We start from the raw sequence: 25,394 nt of genomic DNA, 5'->3' as shown, positions 1-25,394 counted from the left end.
TTTGTGTCTTTGCCGAAATCTCATGTTGAATTGTAATCCCCAATGTTGGAGAAGGGGCCTCTTTGGAGGTGACTGGATCATGGGGGCAAACTTTCCCCTTGCTGTTCTCGTGATAGTGAGTGAGCTCTCATGAGATCTGCTTGTTTAAAAGCATGTAGCACCTCCCCCTTTTCTCTTCCTTCTTCTCTGTGCCTGCTTTTCCTTCATCTTCTTCCATGACTGTAAGTTTCCTGAGGCTTCCCCAACCATGCCTCCTGTACATCCTGCAGAACTCTTAGTCAATTAAACTGCTTTTCTTTATAAATTACCCAGTCCCAGGTAGTTCTTCATAGCAATGTGAGAACAGACTAATACAGTAGTATTTCAACTATATGGCATTCTGGAAAAGACAACACTGTGGAGCCAGTAAAAAGATGAGTGGTTGCCAGAGGTCTGGGGCCAGTCAGAGAGGGATGAATAGGCAGAGCATGGAGAAGTTTTAGAGCAGTGAAATTACTCTGTATGACACTAGAAAGGTGGATACATATAAGTATACATAACTCATAAAGTGCACAACACCAAGAGTGGGTGATAATGATGTATCAGTGTAGGTTTATCAGTTATGACAAATGTGCCACTGTGGTGGGAGATGATAATGGGGAAGGCTATGCATTTACGGAGACAGGAGGTATATGGGAAATGTCTCCATACCTTCTACTCAATTTTGCTGTGAACCTAAAACTGCTTGAAAAATTTGTCTGTTTTTAAGAATTAAGAGTTTCATTCTTAAATGATGCCTTTAAGAGCATGAGAAGGAGCCACTGAGTGGGAGGAAAATATCTGTAGTACCTGCATCTGACCAAGGACATGGTGCCAGAATATCTAAACCATTCTACATATCAACAAGAAGAAGGCATCTTAATAAAAATGGATATGCAAGTGGCAAATAAGTATGTGAAGTGTTCAACATTAGGAATCTCTAGAGAAATATACATTAAAACCACAATGAGATGCCAGTGTGTACTCACTTCACTAGAATGGCTAAAATTTTTAAAACTAACAGATCTGTTGGGTATTTGACCACAAGGAGTCATCAACTCCTACCTGGATTCCTCTCCCTGAGCCAAGGGAGGTATGGACCCGGCAGACTCCTTGGCTCTCACAGGAATCTCATCTGCCTCTTTCTATGTCTCTCCCTTTCTTCAGAAGCTGCAGTTGCCAACTCAGGGGCCTTAGAACAGGATTGAGAGGTCTTCACAAGCCCCCTGACATCCCCAAGCACTGCCTGCATCCTCAGAAGCCCAAGGCTCCTGGAGAGACCTTGGAATAGCCTCGAGGTGGTGGCAGGAATGCATGGGGAGTGGACCACATTGCTCTTTATCTACTCAGGGCTAATTGGCTCAGGGAACCTGCAGTTTAGACAAAGCTAAGGTACCTAGAACCTGCCTCCCACCATCACAGGGAAAAGAATAGCTAGAGCTAACCTTTAGACATTGTAGCTGTTCCCTTTCATTGTTCATGGAAGTTCTACTACTTAGGCACCCTTATTATTCCTGTTTTGTGGCCAAGATCCTGAGGCTTAGAAAGTGTCGTTAACTTGCCTGACGTCATCCAGCCAGGAAGTAGGAGGACTGAACCCACACACTCATATCCTCTTTCCTTATATTCTCTTTCTAGAGCCAGACCTCTTAACCAGATCACTTCTGTTAGGTGCCTGGCAATGGCTGTCTTGGGCTTGCAGTGTAATTGTTGACCTCCAAGAGAGGTTAGTAAGTAAACCTGAATGGGTATGCTCATTTCCTCGGGTTGCTAAAGTCCCACACCAGTTTGTGGGTGGCTTGCAACAACAGAAATTGTTCTGTTCTGGAGGCTGGCAGTCTGAGCCCCGTGCTCGCCTCTTTATAGCTTCTGGCAGCAATCCTTGGAGCCTCTTGGCTTGTAGATGTAGCTCTCCAGTTGCTGTGTCCATTGTCACATGATGTTCTCCCTCAAGTGTCGGTGTCTCAGTGTCTCTTCATATAAAGACACCAGTCATATTCAGTTAATGGTCTGCCCTACTCCAGTAGGACCTCCTATTAAGTTAACTTATTATATCCACAATGACCCTATTTCCAAATACGGTCACATTCTGTGGTACTGGGCATTGGATCTTTAACATATTTTTTAAAAGGGGAGGGAGGCATGAATCAACCCATAACACTGGGTTAGGGTTCTTTTGATTTCTTTAACCTAAAGCCTTAGTTTTAACTGGACAGGTAAGTACCTTGCCCAGTCACAGATGTAATACATGGTAGAAATAGGTCTTGACTCTAGAGCTACTGTTCACTCCTCTTCATCAGGCCCCTGCCAGAGAAACTAGTGCAAATGCCAGCAGCAAGTGAATCTTATTAGAAATGTAAGGTAATAATGCCGTATATATATACGCACATATCTTTTATGTATATACATGCATATGTCTATATATGGACTTAGAGATTATACAACACTTATTATAAGGATTTAGAGATTATAGAGCACTTTTCTACCCAAAGCAAAAAGAAAGGGAGAAAAGGGTTGTGGCTCTAATGACTTTCAAACTCAAAGGCTACATTTTGAAATAAATGTAGGAAGTAGCAAAAGCATAGAGGCAAAAAAAAAAAAAAAAAAAAAAAAAAATTCCTAGGGGACTGTATTGTGCTATTTATCTGGTCAAAGAAAAACAGCTCTTTTCTTTGCTGGCAAAGCTTTGCTTTTATGGAGCCACATGCTTCTTCCAGAGCTAGAGGCGGACTGGATTTGCTGAAAGAGTCCTTCTTCTGAAGGCAACCAGAAGGCTTTCTTCCCGTGAGGTCTTTCATTCTTGTGGGGTTTTATTCTGCTGGTTCTCATGTTCATTATCAGTAAATGCAGGGCTTCCAGTATTATGCAAAAGTTTACCCCCAGGCTCAGCTGTGTTACTAGGACACCCAAGATTCCAAAAAGAACATGTAATTGTTCCTGGCACAAGGGTAGCATGAATGTCTGTCTCTGGGTTGCATGATATCTGCTTTGCCTTCAGGCTTTCAATTGTCAGCATTCCATAGGCAGGCAGGTAGCAATGGGAGTGTGCTAATTAGATCAGGTGCTTGATCTTGAAGTCTGCCCCAGCAATGACTAGGTAGTCAGCATCAGAACTTTTGAGCACTACCTGTCTTTCTCCCAGTCTGCCCAGAATGTAATTATCTTGTCAGCTAAGAAGCTGGAGCGCGCAGCTGAGCGAGTGCTCAGCAGCAGTAACAGAGTGATAAGGGAAGACAAATGGACCCACGGTGCATGACTGTTCTGAGACAAACAAATGCACAGAGAAGCACTGGAGGATGGAGACTTAGAGAACAAAGAGGCTGCACTGAGAATTTTGTTCCTAATGATACTTCAGATCTTCTCTTAATAAGATTACCTTGCCTTTGGAGAGGAATTGCAGCTCTTTGCTGACTAATTCAAGTCCCAAAGCTTTAGAAAGCTCTTTTAAAATAGGAAGCGATGTGGGGTTCAGTAGCAGCCTATGTGCTTTACAGGCCAAACGGCAGGTAATAAAACTTTGAAGGATGACCAGTAGGAAGGCAATGAAGGGGATGAGAAAATAGCAAGTACGTGTATGTGCAAGGACTGCAAAGGGGGTTTCAGCCCTTGATATTTGAAGTATGATCTGTGGACTGACAGTATCAGCATCATCTGTAGGCGTGTTAGAAATGCAGACTCTCAGGCCCCAGACCAAACCTCTTGAATGAGAGTCTGCATTTTAACAGCCCCCAACCCACATGTTGATTGGATACACCAGTTAAAAGGAAAAGAAAAAAAAAAAAAAAAAGAAACCACTAGTGCCTGGGTCTCAGCCCCAAAGATGCTGACTCAATTGGACCAGGGTGTAGCCTATGAATTGGGTTTGTTAGTAAAGATCCCTACGTGATTCTAATGAGCACCAAAGTTGAGAACTGCTGTTGCAGAATAGTCTGTTGGAGGAGTTTTAGTGATTTGGAAAATGAAGGCATTAGGTTTTTAAACCTATATACCCACAGTTTATCCAGGGTTTTCAGCCTGGCACACACCTGTGACATCTATACCCAGCAACAAAAATGCTTTTGGATGCTGCTACCCACAGAATATCACCCTGCTTACTTCCCACTGCCTTCGAGATTGAAGGGTCTGGTTTCTGCCTACTTCTCCCACTCCATCTCCTTCTACCCCTACTCACTCCAGGCTAACTGGCCTTTTCTCCTTTTCTCAAGCACACTGGGAACTGAGTCCTTTGCTGCCTTAGGGCCTTTGCATGTGCATTTGCCTCTTGAAAACTCCTCAGTCTTCAGCTTGCTTCCTCATGATCACTTCTGGACAGGCATCTTCCCTGAAAATTCTATCCAAGGAAATTCTCACTTTCTCCCTTTTAATTATGGTCCATAGCTGCACATTATTCCTTTCCATTTCTTTGATAACACTATTTAAAGTTGTAATTGGTTATTTGTTCATTGTTTCTTGTCTATTTCTCCATACTTGATTACAAGTCCATGAGGACAAAACGGGGTCTTTTTTTATTCTCCTCTGTACGCCTACAGCCTAGTCCAGTGCTGGGCACAGGGAAAGCACATACATATTTGTAGAATGAACGAATGAAGGCAGGGATTGATTATGTCCCATGGGCCATATTTGGCCTGTTGCTTGTTCTTGTAAATAACTATGCTCATTTATTTGTGTATTGTCCATGGCTACTTTCATGCTACAATGAGAGAGTTGAGTAATTATGATAGAAACCATGCGGCCACAATGCCTATCTGACCCTTTGTAGATAGGCTGCCAGATAAAATACAGAATGCTCAGATAAACTGGAAAGTCAGAGAAACGATGAAAAATTTTTAGTGTAAGTGTGATCCAAATATTGCATGGGACATATTTATACTAACAATTATTTGTTGCTTACTTGACATTCGAAGTTAACTGGATCTGCTGCATTTTTATGTGTAAAACCTGAAAACCCTGTAGAAAAAAGGGTGCCAACCCTTGAATTCATAAATAATTATCTCAACTCTTCAAGCTCAACAAATGATTTCCAAAATTTTACGTTTACTTTCTGAAGATTCATCCTAAACCATGTTATGAGTACTAGCCCCTTGGTAGGATATTTGGGGCTCTTTTGGATCATCAGGCATAAAATTAATATATATATAATAGTCTTAAACTCTTCTTATGTCCAGGGGCTGTCAGTTTCACTTGTCTTTTTGTGCCTTGATGCCATGTGTGATTATTTCAAAGGCTGTGCCATGTGGAAAATGCTTGGTTGCTGTTAGACTCCTGCATAGTGATACAAGCTGGGTGAGCTCCCTTCAAACTTATAGTCTGGGCCAGCCTCACAGATATTACACAGAGTGCCCAACTGCAACCATAGGAAAGGCTTTAGGGGATACATGGGTAACTGAATTAGGCAGGAGTCCCCTTGTGCTGTGAGACACAGAGAAAGCGGAGAAGGGTAATTACACAACTTTGGGCAGTTAGCAGCTCAGAGAGGAGTCTTGTTCACAGATGTCAAAGTCAAAGGGGCACTATCAGGCATAAGAAAATGAATGCTGGAAATAATTTGTTGGTCTTATTAATGTTATAACAAAAACATGTAAAAAAGTAGCCAAAGTATTATGTGAATATGTAAAAAGTAACCCGGGACGTAAAAACGCAGTAGTTGTGCAGGTTTCGGGCTGCTGGTGGGAGAGGACAAGTTTGCTTTTATTTTAAAGTAGACACCTGTTAAGTTTGGCAACTATAGGCTCATAATTTTCTAGGATGATCTTGATTTCACATAGTTATGATCATCAATAAAAATGTTTGATGTATAACTATGTGCAATTTAATTTGTATGCCTTTATTAGGCTATACATATATAAACATTCAAAATATTTGAACATACTTAAATGTATAATATTATACCAGCTAGTCTAAGTATGTAAATATATGCAAAGAAAAAAGGAAAAACTTACTCTTTTTTTTTTTTTTTTTGAGAAAGAGTCTCACTCTGTCACCCAGGCTGAAGTGCAGTGGCACATCTTGGCTCACTGCAACCTCCACCTCCCAGGTTCAGGAGATTCTCTGGCCTCAGCTTCCCGAGCAGCTGGGATTACAAGAACATGCCACCATGCCTGACTACTTTTCATATTTTTAGTAGAGATGGGATTTCACCATGTTGGCTAAGCTTGTCTCGAACTCCTGACCTCCAGTGAGGTCCAAAGTGCTGGGATCACAGGCGTGAGCCACCATGCCCAGCCGGAAAAACATATTCTAAAATGTCAACAATGGTTAGCTGTGTCTGAGTGGTAAGCTTATGAGTGATCTCTGTTTTCTTCTTTGGGTTTTCTATATTCCCCCTCACTTTTCTTTTTGCAAACAGTATATATTAGTTTTATAATCAGAAAAAGAATAAAGTTTTGTTTTGGCCATACTTCCCCACTACATTGCTGGTGGAAGAGGAACTGACACAACTACTTTGGAAAGCAACTTGGATAAACTCAGTAAAAGTACAGATGCCATTCTCCTGTGACCCAGGGATTTCACTTCTAGATATAAATCCTCAGTAGGGTATATGTGTGCAAAGATGTGCATGGCTGTAACATTTGTAATGCTGCACAATGGGAAGTAACCTGACACCCTTGCTTGTAGAATGAATACATTGCCCATAAGACTGTGAATGGAATGTGCATAGCAGTGGGGTGGAGTAAACTATACCAATATGTATTTTCATGGAAAAGCCTCAAAAACAGAACACTGAGCATAACAATGTTTCAATACCTGGCAGATGAACCAATAGATAAATTCTCTATAAATGGCAGAGTGCTTCAAGTGCTTAATGCCACAGAACTAACACTTAAAAATGGCTAAAATAGTGAAGTTTATGTTATATGTATCTTACCATAATAAGAAAATATAGTAAAAAAACCCCCAAATACATAACATTGAGTCAAAAAGCAAATGGTAAAAATAATATGTACAGCATGAAATTAAGCTTATAAGCCAAAATTACATAATTAGTTATGGATGTACATATATGTGTGTGTGTGTGTGTGTGTGTGTGTGTGTGTGTGTGTATGGCACAAAAAACAAATGCAAAAATGACAAACACTAAGTTCAGGACACTGGTTACCTCTGTAGAAGGAGAAGGGGACTGGACCAGAGTTGGGCAGTTACACAGCATGCAAGTGGATCTGGGATGTTTCGTTTCTTTAAATAATCCAAAGCAAACACCCTGGCAAAATGTTAACATTTGAGAAAACTGGCAATAAGTATGTGGGTGTTTATTTATTATTATTGTGACAGAGTCTCACTCTGTCATCCAGGCTGGAGTGCAGCGGCACGATCTCAGCTCACTGCAACCTCCTCCTCCCATGTTCAAGTGATTCTCCTGCCTCAGCCTTGCGAGCAGCTGGGATTACAGGCACTCGCTACCATGCCCAGCCAATTTTTTCTATTTTTAGTAGAGACGGGGTTTCACTATGTTGCTAGACTGGCCTTCAACTCCTGACCTCAGGTGATCCACCCGCCTCAGCCTCCCAAAGTGCTGGGATTACAGCCGTGAGCCACCATGCCCGGAGGGTGTTTATTATATTACTCTATTTTTCTGTATACTTGAACTGTATTGTTATAATAAACCTATAGTCTTGGTCAGACCACATGCCCCCACTTTTTCACTTTGATGGGAATCATAGATTGTGATTACTATAGATAGTAGCTGTTTTAGATGTGTTGACCCAATGCATAACTCTCGCTAGCTGTGTAGCCTGTTCTTACCACGCAGAGCTTAAACAACGCACAGGGCAGAATCCAAAATCTAAGTATCTTTTTTTTTTTCAACTCTACACGTCTTTAAATTGCTTTAAATAGTGAAGAACCCTAGATGAAGTATTTCCTGACCTTAAAGCACTCTGCAATTTATACGGAATTCATCTATTGGTTCATCTGTCAGGCAGCTCTTCTTCACCCTTGGGTTCTGTGCTTTTTAAAACTGGTTACTTGACCAGGAGTGGTGACTCACACCTGTAATCCCAGCATTTTGGGAGGCCGAGGTGGGAGGATCATTTGAGGTCAGGAGTTCGAGACTAGCCTGGCCAACATGATGAAACTCTCTGTCTACTAAAAACATACAAATTAGCTGGGCGTGGTGGCACGTGCCTATAATCCCAGCTACTCAGTAGGCTGAGGCAAGAGAATCTCTTGAACCCAGGAAGCAGAGGTTACAGTGAGCTGAGATTGTGCCACTGCACTCTAGCATGGGCAATAGGAGACTCTGTCTCAAAAAAAAAAAAAAAAGAAAAAGGTGGTTAGTTTATTTTAAAGTCTGTGTCTCTGGTGGTCTGGTGGCTAGGAATCATCATGCTTTTTCACTACAGCGGCCCAGGTTCAATTGTGAGTTATCTCAGTGGTTGCGACTGTAGATTCAGATTATCTGGGTTCAAATCTTGGCTTTTACATGCAATTAGCGTTGCTATTTTGGGTTTTGTAGCCCTAAGAGGGAGTTTAAATGATAAAATGTGTGTAAAATCCTGAGCCTCCAGGCTTCCACCTAATAAGCTCTTGACAAATGTTTCCTATTACACTATTATTATCACAGTCATAGTTGCATATTATCTCCAGCCCTCAGTCCTCACCCCTATAAAGTGAAAGGCTTGGTCCAACACCATGATACTATTAGCATCAAAGGCAGTTTTATGATTGCCGATTAATTCACTGCTCCTTATAAGAAGGATGGCAAATAGAAAAGAGTAAAAACACTGACAGACGTGAAAACTCTGGCCCCTCGGCTGGAGTCTTTTTCCAGAGCACAATCTCTAAAATGCCCTCATTCTGTTTTTTAGGGAAAATATTAGTTTACAAGTCTGCTGATGCTCTGTGAGACTTCTTAAGGCAAGCCTTAGATCTTATTCTCCTCTATAGTCACAAACTTTGGGCTAGTTCATGGTAGGTACTCATGAAATGTTTGAGGAATGAGGGAATGAGTGACTATGCAGTCCATAGCATCTTAGTTTCAGTGATATGCTAGGCATCCTGGGGGTTGTGTAAATCTCAAAGCATTTAGAGCTTGCATTATCGAAATCCTATTTTAGGCAGGCAAGGTGGCTCACAACTGTAATCCAGCACTTTGGGGGGCCAAGGTGGGCGGATCACATGAGGCCAGGAGTTTGACATCAGCTTGGCTAACTAATATGGCAAAACCCTGTCTCTACTAATAGATACAAAAATTAGCTGGGCATGGTGGCGCACATCTGTAATCCTAGCTACTCGGGAGGCTGAGGCACAAGAATCACTTGAACCTGGGAGGCGGAGGCTGCAGTGAGCTAAGATCATGCCACTGCACTCCAGCCTGGGTGACAGAGTGAGACTCTGTCTCAAGAAAAAAATAATCCCATGTTATATTTCTACAAGTGTTGGCGTAATCAGGCATCTCCTTGAGATCCTGCTTTAAACCTGTACCTTTTTCTTTCTTATGTATACTTTCTCAATTATAAGGCTTTGAGTTCTTTAGAAGAAAAGTACTATGTGTGATCTAAGGAGTGACTGATGATTTTTCATGGTTAGGATTTATTAATTAGCTTGGAAAACACTCCCAACAACTCTGATAATCTGAGGACATAAGGTTTATTTCCAAATCCTCCCTCTCTAAGGGATGTTTTCATTAATGAGGAAAGTGTAGGCAGCTGGCCCTCCTCAGTCTTTGTTCCAAGATACTATCAATTAAGGAGAAATGAAAATACTTTCCATTACACTTAAATAAAGAACAATTTATTAACTCCATGGAGATGTTTCATAATCCACAATTTGTCTTTTTACTCCTAGATGATTTTATTTTTACTAAAATCACAAGTTTAGAATACTCCACTACAGAATGAGATCGATAGGATAAAGAATATCTAGACTATGCCCTAAAATTCGCTATAGTACAGCTTGCTGAACTTTGTCATTTGTATGGAGATCATTGGAATTCATGGTAATTTCCCTCCACCAGAATCAAGGTCATTGATTGTCGAGGTTGGAAGTCTTCCCGCCCTGTCTTTTTATTTTCTAAAAACTGAGGCCAGAGAGATCAAGAGATTTCCACTGGAGCAAAATTCTTTTGATCTTTTCCAACAGGAACATTATAAAACTAAACAATAATAAAACAGGTCAACAAATAGCAAAGGGGTCCAATTTTTATTTTCTCTATTTTCTCTGCCTCTTTTCCTCCCTTGCTTCAGTGAAAAGCTCAAAAGAACCAAGTAGAAGAAAGAAGAGGTTAAATAACAGCTGGGTTATTGATTCTTGAAAAATGAAAACTTATATATGGTGGATAATTTCCGCAAGCCACACAAGAACATCAGGCTCATAGCATATGTGGCTGATGCTTACGTTTGTTTATAGAGCTAATGGCCATCATGTGGGTACTTGCTTAGGGTGTTCCTTTCACGGCCTGCTGGAAGGCTGTGGAACTTCTCCAACATTTGGTCCTGAGACTGATGGCAGAGTGTTCTTTCCGCTATTGCCATTTGCCTCCAATGTGGGCGGGATGGAAGAAGGACAGCCAGAGCCGCAGAAGGTCCTGGCAATGCGCAGGTGCCCCCACTTGCTCTGTGCACATGGGCTTCCTCAATCTTAACAAGTGTTTGTCATGCAAAACTTCAAGCCTTTCTTTTGATTCAATTTTTAAAAAGATGAAATGCATTTATTGCAATTTTTAATTCATTTGACAAATACCTGCTGAGAATCTATTGCACATCAAGAATTGGCCTAAACAGATGAGTAAAACCTGTCATTCTCCTCAAAGAGCTAATGATTGAAGGTTTTTTGTCTCCAGAGGAAACGTCCCTTTGGCTGCATAAAAACCTGCTTGTGCCCCCCCCCGTCCCCATGCTTTAGAAACATCACTTTATCCTAATAGCCAAGAGATATCAATTAGTGGTCATAGAAATTAGTGAGTAAGCTGGAAGTACCAGCATAGTACTTCTTGTTTTCTTTCTTTCTTTTTCTTTCTCTCTCTCTTTCTCTTTTTCTTTCTTTCTTTCTTTTTTTCTTTCTTTCTCTTTCTTGTTTTTTTCAAGATGGAGTCTTGCTCTCTCACCCAGGTTGAAGTACAATGACATGGTCTCGGCTCACTGCAACCTCCACCTCCTGGGTTCAAGTGATTCTTATGCCTCAGCCTCCCTCCCGAGTAGCTGGGATTACAGGTGCCTGCCACTGTGCCCGGCTAATTTTTATATTTGTAGTAGAGATGGGGTTTCACAATCTTGGCCAGGCTGGTCTTGAACGCCTGACCTCATGATCCACCCAACTTTGACCTCCCAAAGTGTTGGGATTACAGACGTGAGCCACCTCACCCAGCCCCTTGTTTACTTTCTAATTGCTGTATTTTGGCATCACATCACAAATATCAGGTCATATAATAATGATTGCTATTAACTTCACTAAAGTCATCTTTTCCAGTCAGATGTAGATATTTTGAACAGATACAGGATATTTTAAAGCCTTGCAAATAGCCCGCAGTGATTAATAATATGATTTGACAATGTCATAAAGAGTATTGATTTAATTGCTTTTTATATCAATAGAGTGCTAGGAAGGAAAAACTATTCAAATAAGACAGTTAAGGTTTAGTGGCCTGATACTATCTTAATATAAATTAACAGTAAACATTTAAAAACAACAGAGGAAATATAAAATTTTTTTTTAACTTGGGTAATTGAATCCTGATTCAAAATGGTAGTTAGCACTAGGAGGTAATATACTACCCACTGCTCACTCTATTATCATCGTTATCTTTAGAACCCTATAATTGGACAAACAGGAAACTATTCATAATAATAAGTTTGTTCAAAAATAATCTATTGGCTGGAGTCTGGGGTGCACACTGCAGTCATATTGAACTGAAGGCAGAACTGCTTACTTTACCCTTTTCACTGTTTGTTTTTCTCTATTACAACAACATACAGGCACACTAGACACCTGGGTGGTCCAAAGCATCCTGCCACAATTTCTAAAAACTCAGTCATTTTTCCTGCATTCCGTGAGTGGGCAACATAAATCTTATTTGCTGCAGACAGGGCCTTCATTGAACCTAAGCCTTGTCGCCTGTGCAGGCAAGTCGCTATGCTTAACATGTAACTCGGGCAAATAATTTTCCTTCTGGAATTTCCATGAGATCTAACCACTTAATTGCTTTATTTATTCTATCACTGGTTTTGTTTTTCAGTGATTCTTCAGTAGCTACGTTCCTTATATCACAGTTATCCGAAGATAAAATTTCACAGGACTCCTGCACACACAGGCTTCTTCTAAAAGATGTGAATTGAAAGGCAACACAAGCCATTAGTGGTCTGTTTTCAGTTTTCATTATCAATAAAATGAGAGATCAGCATTTTCATGCTGCGTGAAGGCTTCAGGGATGTGCTATGCTGCTGTTATTGCAGACCAGGCTGCTGCCTGCCCCCACTAATGCACATGGAATGATGAGCCCATCAAAATAAAAATAAAATAATGAAATGATCAGAGTCATAGAGTGGACGGCTGACCTGGACTATCAAATGACCCCCTGAAAATGTCCCTTTAAATTTAGTGAAGCCTGGATGGCAAAGACCACAGATCATGACAGAACATAAATTCGCCTCATAATGAGATTAGAAGACAGGCAAAATAAATGTCCTGCTGTTACATTAGAGGCAGGCTCTAATCTGGCATTTTCCTTGGAAATGATCATTTCCCTTGCAACAGGGGAATCATGGATGCAGCAAGCTTAAATCTGACAGATTCTGTTTTGCCACGTAGTTATTTTTCATCTTCCTCTGTCTTTTTAATAGCGGTTTTGGGGAGATCTATAAATGAGTTGTGGGTCTTAAAGACTATTACCAAAGTGAGTTATGGGAGTCTATGTTCACGATCATCAATCGCATTCCCCAGACTCCCCTTTGAAGAAAAGTTCTGTGCAACTCCTCCTCCCGCTTCTCAACTGGAGCCTTGCTGTGGAGAAGGTGTTGTGACCCCCAGGGTCCTCTCACACTAGCCTTGAGGATCAAAGGCAGAATAGACTCACTATTGTATTTGGGGGTATTTTTAAAAAAATCTCGACTGCAATTCTACTACTTAAAACCACTGGAAACAAATATCACATACTAAAGAGCCTGAAGAAAATGCCCAGATCAGGTGAACCCGTATGGTCTCTGAGTAGAACAAAGGTTTCAAGTATGGAGCTTGATTGCAAGGAACTTCCTTGGTCTGCAGCAGAAGGCAGTCTCACCTGGGAGTACAATACCCTCCTCTCATTCAAAATGCAAGATAGCATCTTCTGCTGGATCCTTTCTACAGAACCTGATGCAAGTTCATGGGGGTGTACCGTCCTTGGTAGTGAGTGGCATTTAATCAAAGCCTTCTGTGACATAATCTCAGAGTTTCAGGAGCCCTGTGAAGTCACCAAGCAAGTTAAGAGGTTCTTTCAAAAGGAATGAGAGATCAAACCCTGAATTGAGGAGCATTTGATGCTTCTGCACAGAAGGCACAGACTATTTAATTTCTCTGCATTTTTTTTTTAGGGCCCCTGCTAAAGACTCCTTATTTCTCTGTAAAACTGCAGATTAGGAGTAAATCAATTCAGGGTATTTTGACATATTATTTTTCTTAGGCTGGGAAAAAAACACAGAAATCTTTTGCATGTGCATGTATTGTATTTTTTGCAGTTTGCACGGTGGTTTAGGGACAGCACTTCATGTAATGAAACCGTTCCCTTTTTGCAGCTGGTGCTTCCATTCAAACACTTGCGCTGCAAATCCAGCTGGTTTAAGGATGAATTATCTTTTGGCCCCATATAACAAGTTTTTTTTTTCTTTAACTTTCCACTTCTCAATTGCTTGTGTCGCTGTGTGTGTCTTTTCTGTGTGTCTAATTTGCAAATGCCAAAGAAGGTGAAGTCAATTCTCCTCCTACTCTTAAGATTTTCTCTGTTCTCTGTTAACTCCTTCATCAGATGAACTAATTCAAGGGGAGAGAGAATACATTTTCTTACAGGTAGTGGTCCTATATTTATTGGCACTCTCCTCCAGCATATTTGTTTCATTTCCTTAACTCGGTCTTTCTCATCCCACCTTATCTGCTCCCCATGCCCTACTGAACCTCAGTGTTCAGTTTTCACAATTTAAATTGAAAACAGTAAATGAGTCTGCTTAGCCAAGCGCCCAGTACAGTTGGTGTGTGTTAATGATTATCTAATGGCCTCCCATGTGTTAAACTCACAGAGTTAATGTTAAAGTTTCATGTCACATAATCTCTTTGAAGGAATTTCCCAAGTTATTTTTGCTTACCTCGTATAAATGAACTTGTTCTTGGGTTACAGCGAAGATCAGTAACACGTTGTTTTGTACCAGTTTATCAATGAGTTGTCCAATTGTTGGATATTCCTAAAATTAACATATATAATTTTGTGTCATCTCAATAAAATAATGTAAAGAAAGGAATATTTATTTCAAGGATATCTTTCTGAGTTTGGCATTTTAATGCTCACAGGCATTATAGTTCTATCAATCTAAGTAAACAAATACACAATTAGCATTATTCACTTGGTTTAATAATCCTTTTCTAAGTTTTATAATCCAATAAATTCCTAAGAGTCAGTTCCTGTTGATGTGGTGTATCACGCTTTGCCACTTCTAAGACCATTTGAAATTTATTTAAAGACTAATAGTGTGTCATATTTTCAAGGGTAGAGAAACATTTCTTCTCCTTCTAAGTGACACTTACCAGCAGGCTAGGAATGTTACCATTGAGGGAGGGGCTGTTGGACTGTGATATAGGTGACTGAGGTGACTCTTGTAGCTCTGAAACTCTTATTGGAATTGGATGAAGTGGAATGAGGGCTGCTGAGGTATGACATACTATGACAATTCCTGTACTAACCCTTGGGTTTAGTTTTACTGCCTTTTTAATATCACAAGTTGGTTGTATGAAATCCTGCAGTATTTTTACAGGACAATTGAAAACTACATTGTACTTCTGTTCCATTGGCATATTCATTCCCAAGTGATATGAGTACTTTCTAAAAAACAAAAGAAGCTTAACTTTTAAATTTGAATATGAATTTTACTTTTCAGTTTTAGAAAACATGATGTGCATTTGCCCATTATGTGAATCGAAATGTGAGTAATGTACAAAGAGGAAACTCAAGTGAGGTACTAGGCTAGTATCTCACTTAATTCACAAAGTAAGAATATGTTAATTATGACAGAGGTCAGCCAAATGGGGGAACACTGATAAATAAGCCCTCCTGTACACTCAGATGGAATATTCATATATTCTCAGTGCTACTGGAGTATTTTCATCTAAAGTCTTCTTTATGTACAAGGTTCAAGTTGAGAGAAAAGTGTAGTTTTGCCTAAAATACTCCAATAAATTACCCAACTGCAAATGGTATGTCATATGTACCTTCCACCACATTTGAATTTTTATTAACAGAGATACCAAATAGTATCCATTTCCTCTGCTTTTCAACTGTCCAAACATCCGTTACCCTGAAGCCTAAATCCCTCCAGTGCCAGTCCCTTTTTATCTCCGCATGTTCCCACACCCTTCAGCTGCTGTGCGTGTGTAGCCAGATCACACCACATCACCCTTTGTAGGTGAGCGAAGCTGGTTTTCTATTTGAATCAGATCTGTTGGTTTAATTCCCACAACCACATTGTAAGTTCAAGGCCAGGAACCACCTTGTATTATTTTTTGGCCTGAGGAATCTGGCTTCAGTTTTGAGTACACAGAAGTGCTCAGAGGACCTGGGGGGCTATGTTGCAGGTAGGCACAGATATGGTCTCTGCCTTCTGTGCATTTGTAGCAACTTATTCAGAAAGAAGGATTTGAACATTTATTAGATGAGAAGGTCGTATTAGGCAATAGGTAGTGTTAGCTTCTATGATCTTCCCTCATTCAAAATGGAGCTTTTTGTGGAGCTTTTGAAAAGTTACAAGGAAAGGGTAATGGAAAGGGGATCAATTTCCCAGTTTCTTGCCCCTCACCGACTAAAAGACAACATGTGGCTATCCTCACTGGTACTGTAATATGAAAAGGCCGAGTATGTGAGTAAAGAACATACACATTTGGGGACTACTACCAATCAAAGGTTAGGGGAAAACATTCATGTTGAAATGCAGAAATTTAGGTCAAGGAATAGTAGTGAGTAATGAACCATTAAGAGTTTTTAGAGAATAGTTTTCCCAATTGACATTAGAATTCTAGGTTCCTGTCTCCCCTGCCTCTCTCTTTCTCCCCCACCTATACCTCTACAGCATTGTTCTAAGAAGTCACTTAAATTCTCTGTACCATATTTCCCCAAGTGTTAAATGGGGACAATATGACAATCTAAGATTGCTTCTTCAGAAGTCAAATCTATTTCATACATTAGTTGGCACCCACTGTGTTCTAGGCACTGTGCTATCAGGAAACAGAGATAACAACCCAGGCCTGGTCCTGAGGATCATGCAAGAAAGACAGACAGATATAAGAAAACATATTTCTATACTGAGATTCATAAGAATTCATCTGTGTATGTCACTAGAGGGAAAGACGATTGCTTCAGAGCCTAGCAGAGGTCAAGGAAGGTTCTCTGGGGGCAGTAATGACTGAGCTGGTGTTTCAAGGATAAGGAAGAGTTTCTCAGCAGCCTAGGAGGGAAGGATATTCCAGGCAGAGGGAATAACATGTGCACAAGCATGGCAGCCTCATGGTCTGTTCAGGAAAAGCAGTTGGATACATAGAGGTCTATTGAGGAGATCATGTATGTCCAAAGAGCCCTGAAATTTTGACCTGGTTTTACAAAAGTCAACTGTTTTCTTTGAACATCACTAGCATTTTATAAATGACAAAAAATAAGCCAAAAGTTAATAAGCACCAACCAAGCCATACCTGACTAGTGGTTACCCATGGAACATGAAAGCATGCATGATTCAGGACCGTCATTCACAGCAAATCCTATGTTGTTACTGTTTTGGTCTGGGTCCCTCTTTTCTGAAGCTGTGGCTGAGAACAGAATGAGCTGCCTGTATTGCTTCACCAGCACCAGGTGTTTTGAGAAGTTAGGGAGGTTCTGGGATCATGCGATTCATAGCAGATCCATCTTGCTTCATGGCCTACCACCCACCTATGATCCTGTGGGAGACTCTAATGATGGTGTGAATTGAGCTGGGGCAGCTTGTTAATCTCAAATTAGAAAATGTGCACTGCTTTCACCAAGCCTGAGTTATTTCATGTGTATTACACCAGTGGTTGCTTCATTCTCCTGCTTATAGCCCTGAAAACAGTACAGAGTGCAGGTTACACACCAAGAGAGTTGACATGGAGTATTCATTCTTGCTGTCCAAGTGACAGAGCCCATCATTAGGAATGACGATGCCTGCCAGTTTGCTGTCCATTCCAAAATGAGAATCAGCATCACTCACAAAGACCAGGAGGTGGAGGGAGTCATTCCGCCAGCCAATTTTTTCCTACAGTGGGGAAGAAACATTTGTGGTTATTGGAGGGAGGCAGGCATTTATTGAGTGTGGATCAATTATGCTTGGACACATTTAGATTATAAAAAAAATTGCTAGTCTGTTTTAGCTTTTTTATCTATTGTGAATCCATAATATTAATGTATTAAATACATGAAATTCTGTGACATTTGCTTTTTCCTGGATAACATTTTTGTATGACTTACGCTTCAGAAAAGTAGCTCCACTACAGTCAGTATTCAGTTGATCTTGACTTTTACGTCAATTATTTTTACTATCCAGCTTTCAATTCACCCAAAAAATTGAGCAGAGGAGGCCATAGATGATCCCAAATCCAAATTGAAGCAAAACTCATCAAAATGCAATATTAAAGGGGCTCAAAGTAAGCCTGTTTCATTAAAATGTCACTCAACATTTAGGCACATATTTCTCTTTCCAATGATATCACCCAAAAATAATAAACCTAATACGAGGATAAGAATTGCTTATGAAAGTATGGCCCCAAGGTCCTGCTAATTATAATTGTCTGTTGCTGGTGTTTAGCAAAGCCCTCCCCTTTAATTAATATTAGTCCAGGAACTAATTGGGAAAAAACGCATCCTGGCTGTTCCATCCCACCTTATCCCTTTCCTTCCTCCTCTAATTCCTTGGCCCTCCCACCTTCTAGGGGATTCAATTCTGTTTATTTCCTGATATTTTCCACGAAGGACTGTTGCCTAAAGACAAGGGAATCATTCTTGTGGATACTTGTCAGATAGTCAAGGAGGAGCAGTGTTCCTGTGATGTTGTAGAGACAGCAAACTTCCGAAGCTTATTTTGTTGGTTCAAAACAATAGCTATGTAGTCATATATATGGATATATACTGATTCAGAGCATGTTAAGTTTTTTAAATAAATGTTCTACCCTTGATTTTTTTCATCATGATTAATCCAAAAACGAATCTGATCTTGATCTCTGAAAATTAATCATACATGGCTGTTTCAACTAAATTTTCCCAACACAACAATTTTCTTAGATTATTGAAATATTAGATACAAAGAACAGTCCCCATTTCAACATAATTTAATTAAATATTTGGCAAAAAATGTGCATTTTAAGAAAAATATAAAATATAAACATTTAGAGATTAAAGGAAAGGAAATTAGCTAATCCTTTTGAAGTAGAATTGTTAATAAGAGATTAACTTTATGTTTGCAGAGTGAAACAGCACTCCCTTCAGCATACCTTACACACAGCAGCTTGCATAATTGCATCAAATCCACCTTCGGGTGTGTCGATATTAGCAGAAATTTTCTGATTCTTCACAATTTCATTGAATCTTTCAGCATCATTTGTCAATGGCAAAATGTGCTTGAATCCAAATGTAGGTAAACAGAAGTATGGAATACTACTGCAAAAGTAAGATGTGAAAATATTATTGATGAGATATGACGTCACACACAATTAATGGATCTGACAGCTTAGCAACATTCCCTTAAATGAAGATTAGTTTTTCTAAAGGATCTGACTCTGTAAGTCAGCTGTGAATCTCACTGTTAAGGTTGTTGACATCACCTCCCACCCCTTCTGTGTTGACCATGTTAGCTAACACTTATTTAGAACTTATTGTGTGTCTTACACTGGCTCAAACTCAGAAAACGGATAATCAGGTGATCAGACTACTCTGTGTGTGTGTGTGTGTGTGTGTGTGTGTGTGTGTGTAATCACTACCTTCTATGGGCTCCCAACCAAAATTCACCACTAAGTTTGCACAATGACAATTCTTTTGTATTCTGATATCTTAGCCTGTCTTCAAATATGAATCATCCTATAGCAAGCCAAGAGAGGACATTTTCTTCTTCCTCCTGTACTCAGACCTGCCTGCCAAGGGCCCAACAATTGCAGCAGCATTCTTGGTTTGAGAGTCCAACCCTACTTGATTGAATAGGCCAGCCCAGAAATAAAACCACTACTTAAAATGTCATGTTAGGATGAAAGCTGCACCAAAGATATTACAGTAAAACACAAAGGGCTGATCATTAATTCAGCCATGTCTTATTTTGAAAGCAAGTTTCCAGCTGTGCATGAAACTTTGGGCAAGTTACTCAACACTTCTGACCTTTGGATTTTAAAATGAGGATAATTGTATATAGGAGAGGTTTTCCTACTGAGGTCCCTGGGCAAGCATCATGAGCATCACCTGGCACATTGTTAGAAATGCAAAATCTGAACCACTACCCAAGACCTGCTGAATTAGCAATGCTGGGGGTGGGCTCAGTGATCTGTGTTGTACCAAGCCTTCTGGGATGCATTCTAAAGTTTAAGAATCATTGGTGTAGAAGTGCAAAGACACAAAAAGGCATAGCCCCCAGTAAGGGAGTGATGTACTGCCTGGGGATGAGCTGGTTGATTCTTAATACTGGCACATGTGGAACCTGGGCCTTGGCTCTGCAGGTCCAGTAGCCTACCTTGTCAGCATGAGAAGGTGCATTTTTCAGTGTGAGGATTCAGTCATTAACGTTCTTCTGCCTGAGATATACAGTTGATCTTCTTTATTCACAGATTCTACAAATGTGAATTCACCTACTTGCTGAAATTTATTTGTAACTACCTAATTAATACTTGCAGTGTTTTCTGAGTTATTCGTGGTCATATGTAGACAGGCAAAACAAAACAAAACACCCCAAAACAGAGTATTTCCCTATTGTGCACATTCTCAACTGGAATCAAACAAGGTGATGCTCTGCCCTCTTATTTCAGGCCTCCAACTCTAAGCAAGTGCCTTTTTCACAGTTTACTTAGTGCCACCTTTCTTTCATTTTTGTGCTTTTTATGGATGGTTTCTCTGTTTAAAATAGCCCCCAATCATAATGCTGAAATGCTGTTTATTGTTCCTAAGTGCAAGAAGTCTGTGATGTGTCTCATGGAGAAAATAAGTTGTGTGAGACAAGCTTCACTCAGGAAAGAGTTATAGTGCCTTTGTCTGGAGTTCAATGTTTACAATTTGATGATATCTACTACATGTGGTGTCTTTAAACAGAAGCACACATAAAATAAGGTTGTGCAGTGATTTGTTGATGAAAATGTGATAGCCAGAAGCTTGTAGGAACCTAACCCTGTATTTCCCTTAGGAGCAATGATTCAATATTTGATAATTCAGTGCTTGGGGCAAGTTTAAGGAACATGACTACCATGAATAATGAGGATTGACCATGTGTACAGATAGATCAGAATGACCATATATTCTTTTATACTGAGTAAGGATGCTCTCACCGGGGCTGGAATGCTGGTACCTGTGAGTACCATCATTTTCTTCTAATCAGTAAACTTTCCTGAAAGCAGGTGAGGTTTGGATGTGTCCCCAGGCTTCAGAACAAGGGGAGCTGGGGGACCCCAGCACTGAATGGCACAGCACAAGATGTCCCAAGACGATCACCCCAGAACGGATGTTCTTGGTCACATCTGGCCCCTCCCCCATCTATGGTCCACTTCCTCAGCTAACACAAATTTGAAAAGATCTCACAGTCAAAGGGACTGGAAGCTCTGAAAGTGTGTTGGTTGAGGCTCTTGGATGGATGTGGCCCACACTGGCCTCTGTGACACCCCCGTCTCTGTCCTGCCCTAGCCCACTAGGCTTTCTGTCCTTTCAGCTGTGTCACCTAGTCTATTGGGTCCAGGGCCAGTCTGTTGCTTCTGGGTAATTTTTATATTTCCCTTCCTAATTATGTTTAACTTTAATTATTATGTTTAAGTAAATAAGGCTATCACATTCTCTTATTTTTAATACTGTGAATTAGGTTTCAATGAAACTCTAAAATGCTGACCACAGACTGTATTTACCTAGCAGGGTTGCCGTGAGGCTTGAATGAGATAAAATATGCAAAGCATACAGCATGATGAGCTTTTCAGAGTAAATGCATAATAGACGTCAGTGTCATTTCTTACATAAATCACTTCACACAGTCTAGAACAGACCTAAGTACAGATAATGGATTTGGCTAATGATATCCCTAGAATAATGTTTTTTCCTGTTTAAAATAATAAGGCAGGTTCATTGAAGAAAATTGGGATTTTATATGAAAGTGTAAAGGAAAGAATCAAAGACATACATTGTAATTGTTGTGAGATGAATCATAGTTTATCTGATCATCTTTCTATTGCTGAGCACTTATTTTGAAATTTTTTTGGAATTAAATAATGTAATGATCCTTCTACATACATCTTTACAAACTATTCCATATCCTTGCTTAAAATAAATTTTTTGATAGGGAATCACTGGGTTATCTTTTGACCCAATTTAGCAAACTCTTCCAAAAAGTTTGTGTCCATTGCCATCTCTGGTATTAGTATATGGCATTACATCATTAAAAAAAAAAACTGTACTAGTTGATTAGCAAAAAATGACATCTGTAAGTTTTAATTTTCATTTTATTATTATTAAGACTGAGTGCTTGTTTCTATTTATTGACATCTTGTATTTCTTTTGTTAATTGCCAGCTGATATCCTTTGCTAAATTTCTTATCCTAATTTAAAGAATCATCTTAAAAATATTAATTTTTTCTTTGTAGTTTGTCTTTTAATTTCATTCATGATGTTTTTGGATATATATCTAAAAACCTTCAATGCAGTCAAATTTTTTCCCACCTTCAAACATAAAATGCATTTTAAAGTGTGATATAAGGAAGGAGCCTGATTTTTTCAAAATATTTAACTTGTTAAATGACAATAATGTAGCATTTGCCTTAATTGCCCTTATAGTGATTGAAGTAGCTGTGGGTGGTAGAAAACACATTGGATTTAGAATAAAAAGAGTGAAGAGTTATCTTTTTTTCTTTTTTTTTTTTGAGTTGGAGCCTCACTCTGTTGCCCAGGCTGGAGTGCAGTGGCATGATCTCAGCTCAATGCAACCTCTGCCTCCAGGTTCAAGCAATTCTCCTGCTCAGCCTCCCGAGTAGCTGGGATTATGGGTACATGTCACCCAGCCCAGCAAAGTTTGTATTTTTAGTAGAGATGGGGTTTTACCATGTTGGCCAGACTGGTCCCGAACTCCTGACCTCAAGTGAGGCACCCATCTTGGCCTCCCAAAGTGCTGCGAGTACAAGCATGCGCCCCTGCACCCGGCCAGTTATCTATCTTTTGGCAAGTTGCTCAATACCACTGGCCTCAGTGTCCTTCTCCATAAAATGGGAATGAGCATAATACCTATTTCACAAAGTTGCCATGACGATTATGTGAGACAAAAAGTATGTAATCATGTTAGGTACACCATTGTCCCTGGAACCTAAGTATCTTGGAAATTGTTTAATATCTTATTTGGGGCTGTTGGTTTACACAAATATCTGAAATGACATTTGAGCATCTCCCGGATGCACTGAAGTAGCAGTCCTATCTTTTTGTGAGAGATTCATGTCTCTGTTGGTTAGAATTATCTGCTATGTAGATTTTACTAGAACCTATGCCTTTGGAAAGTGGAATGAAATTTTAATTTAATTCACTAAAGAAATTCAAGTGATGGGAGAGCTAAAGCACAGAAAAATGTCAGAGATGGACCATGCCAGGGAATTTTGAGTGGAGACTGTCCCTGTTTTGATCAGAGTTCATTTTCTTTTCTCTGTCTCTCTCTCTTTTTTTTTCTGGAGACAGGGTCTCCCTCTGTTGCCCAGGCTGGAATGCAGTTGTGGTGACACAATCTCTGCTCACCGAAACCCCCGCCTCCCAAGCTCAATCAATTCTCTCACCTCAGCCTCCAGAGTAGCTGGGACTACAGGTGTGCACCACCACACCAGCTACTTTTTTTTATTTTTTGTAGAGACAGGGTTTCACTATGTTGCCCAAGCTGGTCACAAACTCCTGAGCTCAAGCAGTCTGCCCACCTCGGCCTCCCAAAGTGCTAGGACTACAAGTGAGAGTTCATTTTCCAATAAAGACTCATATTTTGTTGTTACTTTCTTAGCCTAGCAATCAAAAGAAGTAAGCACCTCTCACCAAATTACTTGATTTTGAATCCCTAGATAACAAGAGAATTTGCATTTAAAATGCAAAATAGTTATGAAACAATATACAGAAGTATTACTTCAAATTTTTAAAATTTTAAATAAATATTTACAGAATGAGAATATAATGACATATACCAAAGCATTAATGTCATCTTTTCCTGAGTGAAGTTAGAAATTATTTCCATTTCCTACTTTCGTCTCTATTTTCACATGGGCTTATTACCTTTGCAATAAGAAACTATATACAATATGATCACATGTTTGTGTGTATGAACGTAGAGGAAATTCATTCTAGCATTTCGGAATTTTTTTTCTTTGAGATGGAGTCTCATTCTGTTGCCTAGGCTGGAGTGTGGTGGTGTGATCTTGGCTCACTGCAACGTCTGTCTCTTGGGTTCAAGCTATTCTCCTGCCACAGCCTCCCAAGTATCTGGGATAACAGGCATGTGCCACCACATCTGGCTTATTTTTTTCTGTATTTTTAGTAGAGATAGGGTTACACTGTGTTGGCCAGGCTGATCTCAAACTCTTGACCTCAGGTGATCTGCCCATCTCTGCTTGCCAAGTGCTGGGATTACAGGCATGAGCCACTGAGACTGGCCCATTCCAGCATTTCATGCTTCAGCTTCCTCTTTTGCAAAACTACAATAAACTCGCTATTGGTATAAATTCAAAATAAAACAAAACAAAAACACCACAGTATGCATGAAATAACGTTTTAAAAAAAATCCTTCAGCCGGGCATAGTGGCTCATGCCTGTAATCCCAGCACTTTGGGAGGCCAAGGCAGGTGGATCACTTGAGGTCAGGAGTTTGAGATCAGCCTGACCAACATGGTAAAACCTTGTCTCTACTAAAAATACAAAAAAAAATTAGCCAGCATGGTAGCGCAAGCCTATAATCCCAGCTATTTGGGAGGCTGAGGCAGGAGAATTGCTTGAACTTGGGAGGCAGAGGTTGCAGTGAGCCAAGATCATGCCACTGCACTCCAGCCTGGGCAACAAGAGTGAAACTCTGTCTCAAAAAATAAATAAATGAAAATTTAAAAAAATCTTTCAAAATGTTTAATAGAGGAAGAAACTTTAACTTTTGTGCAATTAAATACTTTTAAATGTACATTTTACTCGTTTATACATATGAAAATAAAGAAAACATTTATTGTTGCTCTATCTTAGACAACAGCAAAGGAAACTATTTTCAAAAATGTAAATTACTTCAGCATTCTCAACAGGGTGAAATAAATTTTTAGTGACTCTCCATCTAATGAAAATTAAAAAGCTACTCCAAAAAGCATTAGAGATGAGATTAAAGAGGTGGTTTTTCTTTCTTTTTATAGAGCCTTGGACTCTCTATGTTGTCCAGGCTGGACTCAAATGCCAGGTCTTAAGCAATCCTCTGGCTCTGGGACCACAGGCATGTGCCACTGCACCTGGCAAAAGGGTGGTTTTTATTTTTATTTTTATTTAACTTTTAATTTTAAGTTTAGAGGTACCTGTGCAGGTTTGTTGTATAGCTAAATTGCATGTCACAGGGGTTTGGTGTGGTTTTTAAAGTATGGTGCACAGACCCGTGAGGGTCCCTGAGACTTTCCAGGAGGGCCTTCGTGTTAAACTATTTTCACAGTAATTCAGAGGTATCATCTGCCTTCTTCACTGTGTTGACATTTGCACTGATGATATCAAAGCAGTAGGGAGGAGGCTGGCAAGATGGCCAAAAAGGAACAGCTCTGGTCTGCAGCTCACAGTGAGATCAACACAGAAGGCGGATGATTTCTGCATTTCCAACTGAAGTATCCGGCGCATCTCACTGTGACTGGTTAGACAGTGGGTGCAGCCCACAGAGAGGAACTGAAGCAGGGTGGGGTGTTGCCTCACCTGGAAAGTGCAAGCGGTCAGGGAACTCCCTCCCCTAGCCAAGGGAAGCTATGAGGGACTGTGCCATGAGGAATGGTGCATTCCAGCC

The 25,394-nt window shown here is 40.1% G+C and overlaps 1 protein-coding gene across 7 annotated transcripts in view; it reads right to left on the bottom strand.

Moving 5' to 3' along the window:
* The window catches only part of ITGB6 (integrin subunit beta 6), a 136,961-nt gene that overhangs the window by 39,873 nt on the left and 71,694 nt on the right, over positions 1-25,394 (bottom strand). For all 7 annotated transcript variants that reach the window (XM_064382687.1, XM_012454830.1, XM_064382686.1 and 4 more), the window contains 3 exons: positions 18,682-18,847; positions 17,289-17,450; positions 14,286-14,381 (listed from right to left, as the gene is read on the bottom strand). In XM_064382687.1, the coding sequence (XP_064238757.1) occupies positions 14,286-14,381; positions 17,289-17,450; positions 18,682-18,847 (424 nt within the window). The remainder of the gene's footprint in view (positions 1-14,285; positions 14,382-17,288; positions 17,451-18,681; positions 18,848-25,394) is intronic.

The sequence above is a fragment of the Aotus nancymaae genome, unplaced genomic scaffold, assembly GCF_030222135.1.
Source record: "Aotus nancymaae isolate 86718 unplaced genomic scaffold, 86718_ANA_hifiasm-v0.15.2.pri h1tg000029l, whole genome shotgun sequence".
NCBI classification, from domain to species: Eukaryota; Metazoa; Chordata; class Mammalia; order Primates; family Aotidae; genus Aotus; species Aotus nancymaae.
The sequence above is the reverse complement of the archived record's forward strand: the minus strand, read 5'-3'. Positions and strand labels throughout refer to the sequence as shown.